Source organism: Haliotis rufescens, unplaced genomic scaffold, assembly GCF_023055435.1.
Source record: "Haliotis rufescens isolate VD_foot unplaced genomic scaffold, xgHalRufe1.0.p SCAF_1, whole genome shotgun sequence".
In the NCBI taxonomy this organism is placed as follows: domain Eukaryota; kingdom Metazoa; phylum Mollusca; class Gastropoda; order Lepetellida; family Haliotidae; genus Haliotis; species Haliotis rufescens.
In genome coordinates, this window is record NW_025963779.1 from 21,886,902 (window position 1) to 21,899,570 (window position 12,669).

Genomic DNA, 12,669 nt, shown 5'->3' on the forward strand with positions numbered 1-12,669 from the left:
TCAGAAAAGAAGCAAGTTATAATCCGTCAGAATATTGATACTTGCACCCTGCCCATCAGTTTCCACACGACAACCCGAATTCCTTGATCCATGGGGCATTTGTCACACTAAATTCAGGACAATTTGTCCAAAATGAAAGCAAATGTCATCTGAATTTTACTGAAAGAACAATTTGTGAAATGCTGGGCTTCGGGCATTTTGGCAAGAAGTTTTCAATGTAGACATGTGGAGGATATTTCAAAATTTGTCGCATCTATGACCAAAATTAGTTTATGTCTGATGCAATTCCTTAATTTGACTTGTATCATAGGCAGAACATGCTTATCGTGCTTGATACCATCCATTTATATCATTTTCACAGCTAAAGGCCCTTTACGGCAAATAATCAAGACTGGTTATTCACATGCACTGACGTTTTATATATATATTGTATCATATGATCCCGTGTTGTTTTAAGATGAAAACTTCACTTGCCTTTGAATGTGTTTGTGATAAGTGTCAACGGTAAAGTAGGATACATCATCCTTTTCGGGAACACCTGGTATCGTCACAATTTGATAGTGATATATGAATAAATTCTAATGATGCAGACGGAATCGTACTTTTAGCAGAGATTTCATATTTCTATTTCATCTTTTTGCGAAAAACTGGTGTCATTACTATTTGATAGAAATTAATGAACACATGCTTATGACATAGTCATAATCGGAGATTTTGCAAGATAATCAAATTCTTTTTAACATTTATTTATAATATGGAATGTTTATTTTCGCTTTTATTTATCACTAAGCCAACCAAAAGCCGACGGCGCCCTCAAGAGTTTGGTAGTGGTTCAGGAGACGCTCACCTATTCGGGAACACCCCATGTGGTGCAGGAGATGCTCACCTATTCGGGAACACCCCATGTGGTGCAGGAGACGTTCACCTATTCGGGAACACCCCATGTGGTGCAGGAGACGCTCACCTATTCGGGAACACCCCATGTGGTGCAGGAGACGTTCACCTATTCGGGAATACCCCATGTGGTTCAGGAGACGCTCACCTATTCGGGAACACCCCTTGTGGTGCAGGAGATGCTCATCTATTCGGGAACACCCCATGTGGTGCAGGATACGCCCACCTATTTGGGAACACCCCATGCGGTGCACGAGCCGTTCACCTACTCGGGAAAGCCCCATGTGGTGCAGGAAAGGCTCACCTTATCTTGAACACCCCATGTGGTGCAGGAGACGCTCACGTATTCGGGAACACCCCGTGTGGTGCAGGATACGCCCACCTATTCGCGAACACCCCGTGTGGTTCAGGAGACGTTCACCTATTCGGGAACACCCCACGTGGTGCAGGAGACGCTCATCTATTCTTGAACACCCCATGTGGTGCAGGATACGCCCACCTATTCGGGAACATCCCATGTGGTTCAGGAGACGCTCACCTAATCGGGAACACCCCATGTGGTGCAGAGGATGCTCACCTATTCAGGAAAACCCCCTCTGGTGCAGGATACGCCCACCTATTCGGGAACACCCCATGTGGTGCAGGAGATGCTCACCTATTCGGGAACACCCAATGCGTTGCAGGATACGCTCACCTATTCGGGAACACCCCGTGTGGTTCAGGAGATGCTCACCTATTCGAGAACACCCCATGTGGTGCAGGAGATGCTCACATATTCGGGAACACCCCATGTGGTGCAGGAGACGTGCATCTAATCGGGAACATCCCATGTGGTGCAGGAGACGTTCACCTATTCGGGAACACCCCATGCGGTTCAGGAGACGCTCAACTAATCGGGAACACCCCATGTGGTGCAGGAGACGCTCAACAAATCTGGAACACCCCGTGTGGTGCAGGAGCTGCTCACCTATTCGGGAACACCCCATGTGGTGCAGGAGATGCTCACATATTCGGGAACACCCCATGTGGTGCAGGAGACGTTCACCTATTCGGGAACACCCCATGCGGTTCAGGAGACGCTCAACTAATCGGGAACACCCCATGTGGTGCAGGAGACGCTCACATATTCGGGAACACCCCAGTTCACCTAATCGGGAACACCCCATGTGGTGCAGGAGACGTTCACCTATTCGGGAACACCCCATGTGGTTCAGGAGACGCTCAACTAATCGGGAACACCCTATGTGGTGCAGGAGACGCTCAACAAATCTGGAACACCCCGTGTGGTGCAGGATACGCCCTGACGTTTTATATATATTGTATCATATGATCCCGTGTTGTTTTAAGATGAAAACTTCACTTGCCTTTGAATGTGTTTGTGATAAGTGTCAATGGTAAAGTAGGATACATCATCCTTTTCGGGAACACCTGGTATCGTCACAATTACATTTTGTTCCGATGCAATTCCCTATTTTGACTTGTACCGTATGTTCCCGTGTTTTGTCAGGTGAACAACTGACTTGCCTTTGCATGTGTTTGTGACGGATGCCACCTGTGGGGCAGGATACGCTAAATGTTTCGCAAACATCTGGTATCATCACTATTTGATATTGATTCATAAACACGTGCTCGTGATATACTCGGAATCTCACAACGGACTCTATCCAGCAAAGATCTTTTTTGTAAATATGGAAAGGGTTTTGTCGTTTGTATTTACAGCGGGTTCCATTCCCAACATAAAGAAGTTGAGTTCGTTATCCATTCCCCGCCGTGATCCAGCTTAGTTTATATTTGTGTTCTGAGAGAAACTAAAAATTAATTTCTTTCATTATTTCTTTTCTTTGACTGGAATATTGCCAAATACAGCCTAAGTCTAGAGTCACTAAAACTCATGTTTGACTTGCCGTCACAGCCAATTTACACTCTGAGGAGGTATTTTACAAACACTTTGAACCAGTATCAAGTTCTTCTCATTCAAAAATAGACCCTGGCACAGAGGACACGTAAGTGGAGTGTCTGTATTTAGACAATTCTTTGAATAACTCGTGTGTAATTAATGAAGCAACCCCATATAGCTGACAAAAATAGGTTGTTTCTACAATGCGTAGACTCCAAGAATAACAACATAAAAGTGGAAAATCGAGAGAGATACTCAATACACCAGTATAGAAGGATAGGGGAGGGGTGTGTGGGGGTGGTGTGTGTGTGTGTGTGTGTGTGTGTGTGTGTGTGTGTGTGTGTGTGTGTGTGTGTGTGTGTGTGTGTGTGTGTGTGTGTGTGTGTGTGTGTGTGTTGTATCAGATACACCATATATCATTACAACAGGATAGAGAAGGATAGAGTAGGGTTGAGGGAAGAGTTTGTATAACAGTATCGGATAATAGTGAGTTAAAACTGATGTCGATAGCTTTATATAACTAATTGTACTAAAGTTTATGGCTAGGTGTTCTGAGTGATAGTGATGGCCAGTAACACGACATAAATCGATCGGAACATAACTACATAAGTTATTTGCATTTCAAAGAATCTAAAAACAATATATATATTGGCTATGACGTGTTCTCTGTTAATCAATCCTGATGTGTGGTGAATGGCCACACTAGGACATCAGCTTGATGGCGTTGTGATAGCACGTATCTTCTAAAGACTACATTTTCAAAATATGTTCTTTGAATTCAGACCTATATCCATGCACATTGAACCACCTTTACTCCATATAGCAGTAGACAGACACGTGGGGCACATGCCACGGGCAGCCCAAATGTACCTTATTAAGCCTGGGATAGGCTTAAGTAAGTGATCTGTATTACACAGAAGTGTAGGGCACGATAAAGGGTTTCATTTCTGTTCCTATTAATTCCCCCAGATCAATAGCCCCAGTATCAGCGCCTTTAATCGAACAGAGTGTTATAGGCTGGTGTATGCAAGACTGGTGCTTGACACTTGCACTCCTGAAGACTATGCAGGTAAGGTGTATCACTAATGAGCGCGGATTTATGTCAGTATGTGTGAGATAACGATTCAGTAATAGAATCCAACTTGTTTTGATTTCTTAGTTCACACCTTCAATTGGTATCAGTAGTTATTGTACTGGAAATTGTCACAGGGAGCTTCATATTTTCACTATTTGTTTGCTTGTAATACGTTACAATGATGTTGAATAGGCTGTTGCTTAAATACTTGCCTCGTGGACTTTGCAGTCCGGTGATGATATATTTGCTTAGTTTAGAAAGTGGTTAGGGAATGGAAAAATGAAAACATTTATATATTGTCGAAAGAGGTTGTATTTGACAGTTCCTTTGCAACATCTGTAAGTGGCATTTAGAAACTAGAACACTGAATTAAATTATGGACGTCAAGTCCTTGTTTTATTTTTTCTATGCGACAGTTAACTTTATCTACCTTTATATAACTATCATGCTGGGGTAGATCCTATACTCTACAACGGTGCTCAATGAGCCGACATTATAATAGTATTCTGTATATCTGTTTTTGAAGAAATTTACATTTATTTATATGAAGTTTTGTCCATATGTCTATGGATGTAAGGTAGCATAACATGTCACATGAAAGAAATACTGGAACAAACAACCGTATGGCATTTACTGTGTTCACGGAGTCTTCATATTCCCCGAGGAACAGTTGCCACACGGCGAAATAGGATCGATGACGTACTTAAAGTTTCACTATTGCATTAAACATACTGGGTGATTTTTAAAAAAATGACGAAGTAATCAATGTGGAAGTATCTACGTCAAACAGTTCATATGGAGAACCATACTTGTCTCCTGAGAAATGGATATTTAAGGTGCTAAAGCGGGTATTGAAATGTCAAAAGGGACGCTAAAAGCGAGAAAATGAATGAGCTAAAAAAAAACTACCTGGGACTAAAAAATGTGTTCTGTTAATTGGTTGGTAAGATGTGAAGCTTGGGAATAGAGAATGTCATTGCAACTTATCAACGGTTCGTGTCTTGCCAGAGCGTTATTGTACGGAGATGTTTGACAAGTGATACGGATGTGTGTACAACCGTCACCATGATGATAGTGTTTACTTTGAAGACAATTAAATTAATTCACATCTGGGTTAATTTTGTCAAGCGATTTTTTTCTCGTCCTATTCAGCTATATAAAGATTTGCATCTTTGAATTTTATGTTGAAAATAGCGATGATAGCATTCAAATAATCACTCTTGCATCGTGACAAAGGCGTACCGTTCTATAATGTTTTCACGTAAATACAACAATGAGGCACAGTCAGTATTGACGTCTGCACATACCATCATGTTTTGTATATCTTCTCAAAACAGTATCCAAGGATTTTAACGGTCTTAAGTGTCTTGTCTGAACACACGAATCGACCACTGTAAAAAAAACACTTCCTGCTTCTTCCTGCGTAGAATAGAAACAATGTGATTTGCTAAATGATTATTTATGACAAATTTGTGTTATGATTACGAGAAGACAAGTTTATATCTGTAATGTTTTTCCGAGACTAAAATAATTAAAGATCGATACTAGTCACTATGGTGATATTCGCAATTGGATTTTAAGAATAAATGAAAGGACAACTCTCGTGAAAAAACACGACACAAATAATGTAATTAATATTTTTTATACGAACTATTTCTTAACGAAAGTATTGGCTGTTAGATGGGATGACATGTATATATACACTGTATGTCAATGTGTACATTATCAGGGGTTAACGTATGACTACAGCCATGTGTATGGTGATGCAGGACACGGGGGAGGTGAAATGGGGTTTCCGTTGCGTTCAAGACTGTTGCACTGATATAGCGATCTGCATGCACGCGTGTGAGAGTGTATGTCAGAGACAGCTTGTACTTGTCCGTACAAATGTCGGTTTAATAGTGAAAGCGCACTGAGATACCATGCTGCAGTTTTACACGGATACCCCACTCAGACACAGTGTACTGACTCCGAGCCGACCAGTCCTTGTTTTATCCCCTTAATGCCAACGCCAGGCAGGTAAAAAAAAGTACCAGCTTTTAACGACTTTTGGTATGACGCGACCGGGGTTCGAACCACCGACCTCACGCTTTCCGGGCAGACGCTCTACAACTAGACCACGGAGGCTGACGTATGGTGGTGAAGTAGTCAGGAGGGACAACTACTAATACCTGATCGTACATGTCCAAATGCAAGACGTCATCACATATAGAAACTATACACTGCATTCGCATACATAATTTACAATGAAACTATATATATAGTTCGAGTGAAGTCATTGTGTACGACCTAGTAAAACATCAACTTTTGAGTTAATGAAACAGGTGACCCACGAAGGAGAGAGATCATTTTTTTACGGCGTAACAAAGCCAATTCTCGGTGTTCAACTCCAAGAAATCAATATATTTTTGCATCTAACAGCAACAAGCCACCCGGGGAGGCGCGGGTATTGTTTCAGTAACATTATAAAATCATGAGGCCACTGTGCCTACCATCCACACGAAGTTCTCTTGTTTACGCACAAACAAGGCTCACGTCCCTTGAGGCCTAAATGGCTTGCCTATTCCTAACAATAACGTGTCTCCTTCTGTTTCAATTCCAGAATTGTCTTTGTTAGTTCAACAATCGGCATCCGGGTGTTTAAAAATGAATTTGTGTAACAGAGTGAATCGACTTTGAAGATCTATATATTGGCAGGCCTGTCTGTTTGAGGGGTCGATCTGCTGGAGAGACTATATGCTTAGGATCGGCATTTGAAATCAATGTATGGTTAGCGTGAAACCTGTCATCTCTGTCTTCAGATCGCCGTGGTGTACTAGTCAACTCTGATGCCTTTCGGTCGAAGTGCGTGTGCAGGTATTGCACGTGCCGGGCGTGAACACGCGAGAGAGGCGGAGAAAGCTCACGTGAAACAGGTTGTAAGTACAACATACCCATCTATATCTAAGATAAAGTCACATTAAATGAACATTGGATCTTTATTTAACGTGATGTGACAATTCTGGAATCTGTCCGCACTTAGTACTTCACAAGGAGCATTGCTAAGTTTAACATATTTAATCAAAGAATCCTTTTATATTTTCGAGTTTTGAGGTCCCTAAGTGTAGTACTTAATACGAAGCTAAGGAACACCCGATTCTTTCACATTACTACAGATAATATGTCATTGGCATGTGGTTCTTAATTTCTTTTGAGTAGTATACAGCACGCTATACTGAGATAAGATAGGTTCCTTGATCAGAAAGTATAGCATCAGTTGTGACCACGACACTCTCATACCATGATGTATTCCCTTATATGTCTTCAGAGTCCTTCGAGATTAATATCCATGGGTTTAATTTGGATTTCCAAGGGGATCGGATTAGGAGCATGACTATGTTGTTATTTTCATTTTACAACTTTGAAAATGTTCCTGAGACGTTTTATTATTTGATACATAATTTTACAATAAGCATATCCGAACCTTCGTGTCAATATTGTAATTCCGCTATGATTCCTGAGTACAGCTTTGCGTTACGAATACGTTAAATTTCACATAGTTCATTTTTTGTTCATGCTTTTTGAAATGCTCAAAACAACCTCACTTGTAATTTTGTCAAGTTCAAATAATTGTTTTTACTCTTCATATATGTATTTATTTGCGCGGCTGGGGTATACATTGTGATATATTACTTTCAGCAATGTACTGATATTATATTTTCTGTGGAATAGTTCGTTGCGCGAGACTATAGGAAACTGTATTTTTTACAAAACGACATATACACCGAACTGTGTACAGACTTTAACATGAATATATATGTCATACACCGCAGGGCATAAGAAAGTATATATCCATGTTTGATTGTGGCTAAACACGAAACAAACAAGAAATGTTTTTTTTCCGATGGTGATGTATTTGCTACGGATATTACAGATGTGTTTTAGAAGCCTAGTAAAGTTTGTCATTTTTTGTAAAATCCAGTTTTTAAGTGCATACTTTCTTTTGCCCGGAAGTTGAGATAAAATTGATGTCGGTTCTCAAGAGAATAAGGGAGTGTCAGAAACTTACAGCTTTAAAACATTGCGGAAATATCATTAACGGCGCGAATGCGATCCAAGCTCGCAACGTAATAAATAAACGTGTGGGATTGACACAATAAGTGAACTTGATCAGCTGTTAAATTTGCTTTCTGATATTCCCACACAGCTTAACACATTGACGCTAGGAAGAGTTTCATCGCCCACCGAAACAAGCCAACATGTAGGTCGATACACCACTGTGTTATGTAATTACTTAGAGACGGTATTTACATCCTGTCATTTGTTTGAAGAAAACTAACATTATTGACTAAACCGCGCATATAGTCACGCATCAATAGTTGCCATGAGACAGCATAACATCCATTAATATCATATTTCAATTTCCTGCTCATCATGACGTCAAATAGTCATATTTTTCTGAAATTGTGACACATGGAATTTGTCCTTAGATACGATAGATGTAGGTGTCATATATTTGAGTCTCATGAATATAAACATTGTCACTTAGATAGCCTCGTCCGTTAAAGTTCCCAACATTGCTCATGTCAGAGTCTTGTCCCTCTGAAGCAAGACTTTTGACTAATACATGTATAACAGCCCCATCTTTTATACCAACGATATTATATCAAAGCCTCGTCCTCCTAATGACAAACAACTGAAAGGTACATGGCATACTAGTGTATGCTACAACTATGATATATAGTCAGCGCAACGATTAATTTGTCACTTGTGCCATATCGGACATTAAAGGCAATTTCTAAACATAATAGATTGGCTGAAAATGAATGCATCGTGTTTTATTTCAAATGACACACTCAGTCGGGACTGCTTGTCGTAAGAGGCGACTAACGGGATCCGGTGGTCAGGATCGTTGACTTGGTTGATGGTTTCCGAGTTGCGTGGATCGATGCTCATGATATCCATCACTGGATTGTCTGGTCCAGATTGGATTATTTACAGACCGCCGTCAAATAGCTGGAATATTGCTGAGTTCGGCGTTAAAAAACAAACCAACAAACAAACAAAACTCAGTCGGGAGCCTGTGATTGGAACAGTTCAAAAGGGTACCCTATTTTAGCATGTTCACATAAACTGCTGCTGTCAAACGTTAGGCGTTGTCTTTTGTAATCATCCCTTTTTCTGATCCCATCGGTGAACCTTGACATAAAACTCCTCACGTGGTTCATGATGACATCCTTAGGTATGTCGGATTAGAGCCCTTGGGTCAGACGATACAGGTTGGCTTCTGTTAACTCGATGTCCAGAATCATTCCAGACAAGTTTAATAGAAAGTTAGGAGAGCAAGCAAGAGATTTCATCCTGCGTATGCCTGCGTGTCGACAAAATATAAAACGTCATCACCAGAGAATAATTAGTCTTTAGCTATCTCCCGAAACAGATTTAATTGGGCGTGAAAGGCAAACTAGCGTGAAAAATATCAATGGATTACTGAAAAATAAGTAATGATACCAGGTGTTCGCAAAAAGAGTAAACATGCCCTGCCCTACCGGTAGCACCCGCCACAAGTCAGTGGCAACAACAACAACGGCAACATCGGCAACAGGAACGTGTAACTGTGTCCTTGCAGTAGCTGCAATGCCGCTCTATATTATTATGGGAACAAAAGCGACAAAATCGGTTCATAATCGCAAGACACCTCTACGATTCCGACTTTATCATAAGCATGTGTTCACCAATCACCGTCGAATAGTTAAAGAGTGAGCGTCTCCTGCGCCACCACCACCACCACCACCACCACCAAATCGAGTTTGCTTCACTTCAGCAGCATCCTCAAAACACGTGCCGTCTGTAAACGCGCTCCACGACCATAGTAGAACGAAAGTTACAATCTGCTTTCACTTAATAACAGGACTACCACCACCAACATTGATTCCAACGTTGACATTGCTGCCATTGCAAACAAGCTTTCCTATGACGTGGACGGATGGCTTCACGTCCGGAACAGAGGCCAAAAGAACGCAACTTGTTTCTTATAACGGTGAACGTTTTTGGCATTAAAGGATGAGATTCAATGGCACAATATGTCCCCAGCCGATAGATCAGCTCCGAGCTTCACATAGAAGGAATCGTGTAATAGTGAAAACTATTGCCTGATGTCATGGCGATACATCCACAAAAGTCGCCGATTGTTTCGCTATTTAAAGTTATTAAAATAAGCAGGGGTCTGTGATCTTTGGAAAAAGGAAAAAAATGAGGAATGGGACCAAGTATTTGCGGGAAAAGGGCTTAACACTAAAAGCCATTCATGGAGATATGAATACAGCACAAGGAAAGCGTGCACCTTTCTCTGCCCTGAATACAGGAGTGTTTAAGCGTGGCGGGGAATAATACGACCCCCGTCTTGGAAGGCATGTCACGGCAGCAACACCAGAAATTATCCAGAGAATCCATGATATGGCGATGACCGGTGAATGACTGAGCGTCATATTGCTAGTTCAGTGGGCATTTCCCAAGAGTGAGTACATTCCTTTATCACAGGAACTGTGGAAATGAAGAAAGTATCAGGTCGTTTGGTTTCAAAACGTCTGATTAAAAACACACCAGGCACAATATGTCTCATTATAATCTATCTCTGTTTAAAACTGACCAAGACAGGCTCCTGTTACGATTTGTGACTGGATGAATCAACAAAACCGCGACCATAAATGACAAAAACTGGCCCATCATCTGGCCTCTGTGTTCTGGGATGCCCAAGAATGACAGGTTGTCATCATGGTGGACTTTTGTCCAAAGGGCCAGAAATAAACAGAGCATATTATGCTGCACTTTTGATTACGGGATGAAATAAAGACTACGAGACGTGTGAAACTGAGAAAAATGTGCTCTTCCATCAGGACAATACGCCAGTGAGTCATGGCTACAATCCAAGAGTGAAGCCATGGACTCCTTATCTGGCTTCGTCAGACTTCCATCTGGTCCAAAACATGAAGAAAGCTGTAACCTTACCCAGTTCGACCCCAACGATGACGATTTATTAACGTGTTGGACAGCCAGGAGAAGGCTTGGTTGGTTGGTTTGTTGTTTAACGCCGCACTCAGCAATATTCCAGCTATATGAGGACGGTCTGTAAATAATCGAGCCTGGCCCAGACAATCCAGTGATTAATATCATGAGCATCAATCTACGCAATTTGGATCGATGACATGTATCAACCAAGTCAGCGAGCCTGACCACCCGATCCCGTTAGTCGCCTCTTACGACAAGCATAGTCGCAGGAGAAGGCCTTCTACGAAAAAAAATCCCACCACTGGAATAAAATCCCACCAACTTCGTCAAAAAGTGTATCAATGTGGATGGTGATTATGTTGAAAATATCATTTTAATGTCTTTAGGTCAAGTCTTTCTGCGTGAGGCTCAGAACTTTTCAACCACACTTCGTACCTCGTAAACACCTAGTTTTCAGATGGTTAGTGTATGACCTGGGATCTTTGCTCATGCTGTCAATCACTTGGTGACAAGGTCAAGGTTGCCGTAACTGTGACACTATAACCCAGTCATATACTCTCTTTGCATGTGATCCTTCTGTCAGTCATCCATGTTACGAAATGTCAAACAAAATACATATATAGCTACTGAACGTATGTTCCACGGCCGTCCGCTCCTCTAACGTGCCTACTTTATTGATGTGTCTGAAAACAAATACATAATTTATGAGAACATAAAGACGTATAATGAAGTCATTCTTAGTATTTATCCTTTCCCTAAACAACATAACTCTATAGTTGTACCAATTTCGTGGAACAACTGCAATAAAGAGAGAGCTACAGTCTCCACCTAAAGCATTACCCATCATAAATAATCAAACGATCATCGACGAGAAATAAGAGGTAGTTTGTGACGGACAACAGACAGTGATGTCTTTCAAAACAATGACATACATGCATATAATTGGACAGAAACAGCTTCGTGACAATAAAACATCAGCACATCTTCAGCATGAACCACAGAATGGGCAGATCAATAAAACCAGAGTACAACATGTTTACAACCGTAGATATGTTTCGCTGGTCGGTGTAGTCGTCAGACACTAATCAAATTGTGAGGCCTGACGAGAATGATTGTTATTTTGCGCCATAGTCAGTATGACGCTAGTTACATCCAGACGGCCTGTCGATGATCGAATTTAGGCTAGGGAAACCAGGGATGAAAGAATGGGTAAAACTCCACACCTTTAGCAGCCTAGAGTAACCTATAAACGTATAACATTAGTCAGAACAACTGATTTGAGGTGTCACTGTATGTCATTTCAGCGTTCAATTAATCCTCATTTCTAATAGTCCGGTTTCACGCTGATTTTAGGAATATAGTAAACTACGGTTATAACGTACTCAAAGGGACTACTAATTTAGGTTTCTTATAACCGTAGTTCGTTATAAGCATATGTACAGCATAACTTCAGCAAATAGTCGGGACCAAAAAAGTAAGTTCGTTATATCCGTCAGTTCGTTATAAGCGTGTTCGTTATAACCGTGGTTTACTGTAGTTGAGCAATATCACAAAGAGGGACACAGATGAAATGCTTCACATAATTTATCCATGTGAGGAATTGAACCAGGACCTTTTTCGGCGTAAAGAACGAATCCTTTGAGCTCTTGGACTCTCAAATAATGTCCCATCGCGGGTAATGATCATTATGTCAGCTGTTTTCTTGCGTCATAAAAAATATTAACTTCAATGTTTTAATGATTCCAACTGTTCTATATTCAGGACGGAATACCTGTTTCCGATTGTATCTAACGACAAGCTTCCTGAATTTGTTTAG

The 12,669-nt window shown here is 41.1% G+C and overlaps 1 protein-coding gene across 3 annotated transcripts in view; it reads left to right on the forward strand.

Moving 5' to 3' along the window:
• The first annotated feature begins 3,795 nt into the window (after window positions 1-3,795).
• The window catches only part of LOC124114592 (calmodulin-A-like), a 56,920-nt gene continuing 48,046 nt past the window's right edge, over window positions 3,796-12,669 (forward strand). Inside the window, exons 1-2 of one of the 3 annotated variants that reach the window (XM_046475233.2) lie at window positions 3,796-3,860; window positions 6,668-6,784. In XM_046475233.2, the coding sequence (XP_046331189.1) occupies window positions 6,695-6,784 (90 nt within the window). In that variant the 5' untranslated portion in view covers window positions 3,796-3,860; window positions 6,668-6,694. Of the gene's footprint in view, window positions 3,861-6,545; window positions 6,785-12,669 lie in introns of those variants that run through there. The other 2 variants (XM_048393225.1, XM_046475235.2) reach the window with 2 other exon arrangements.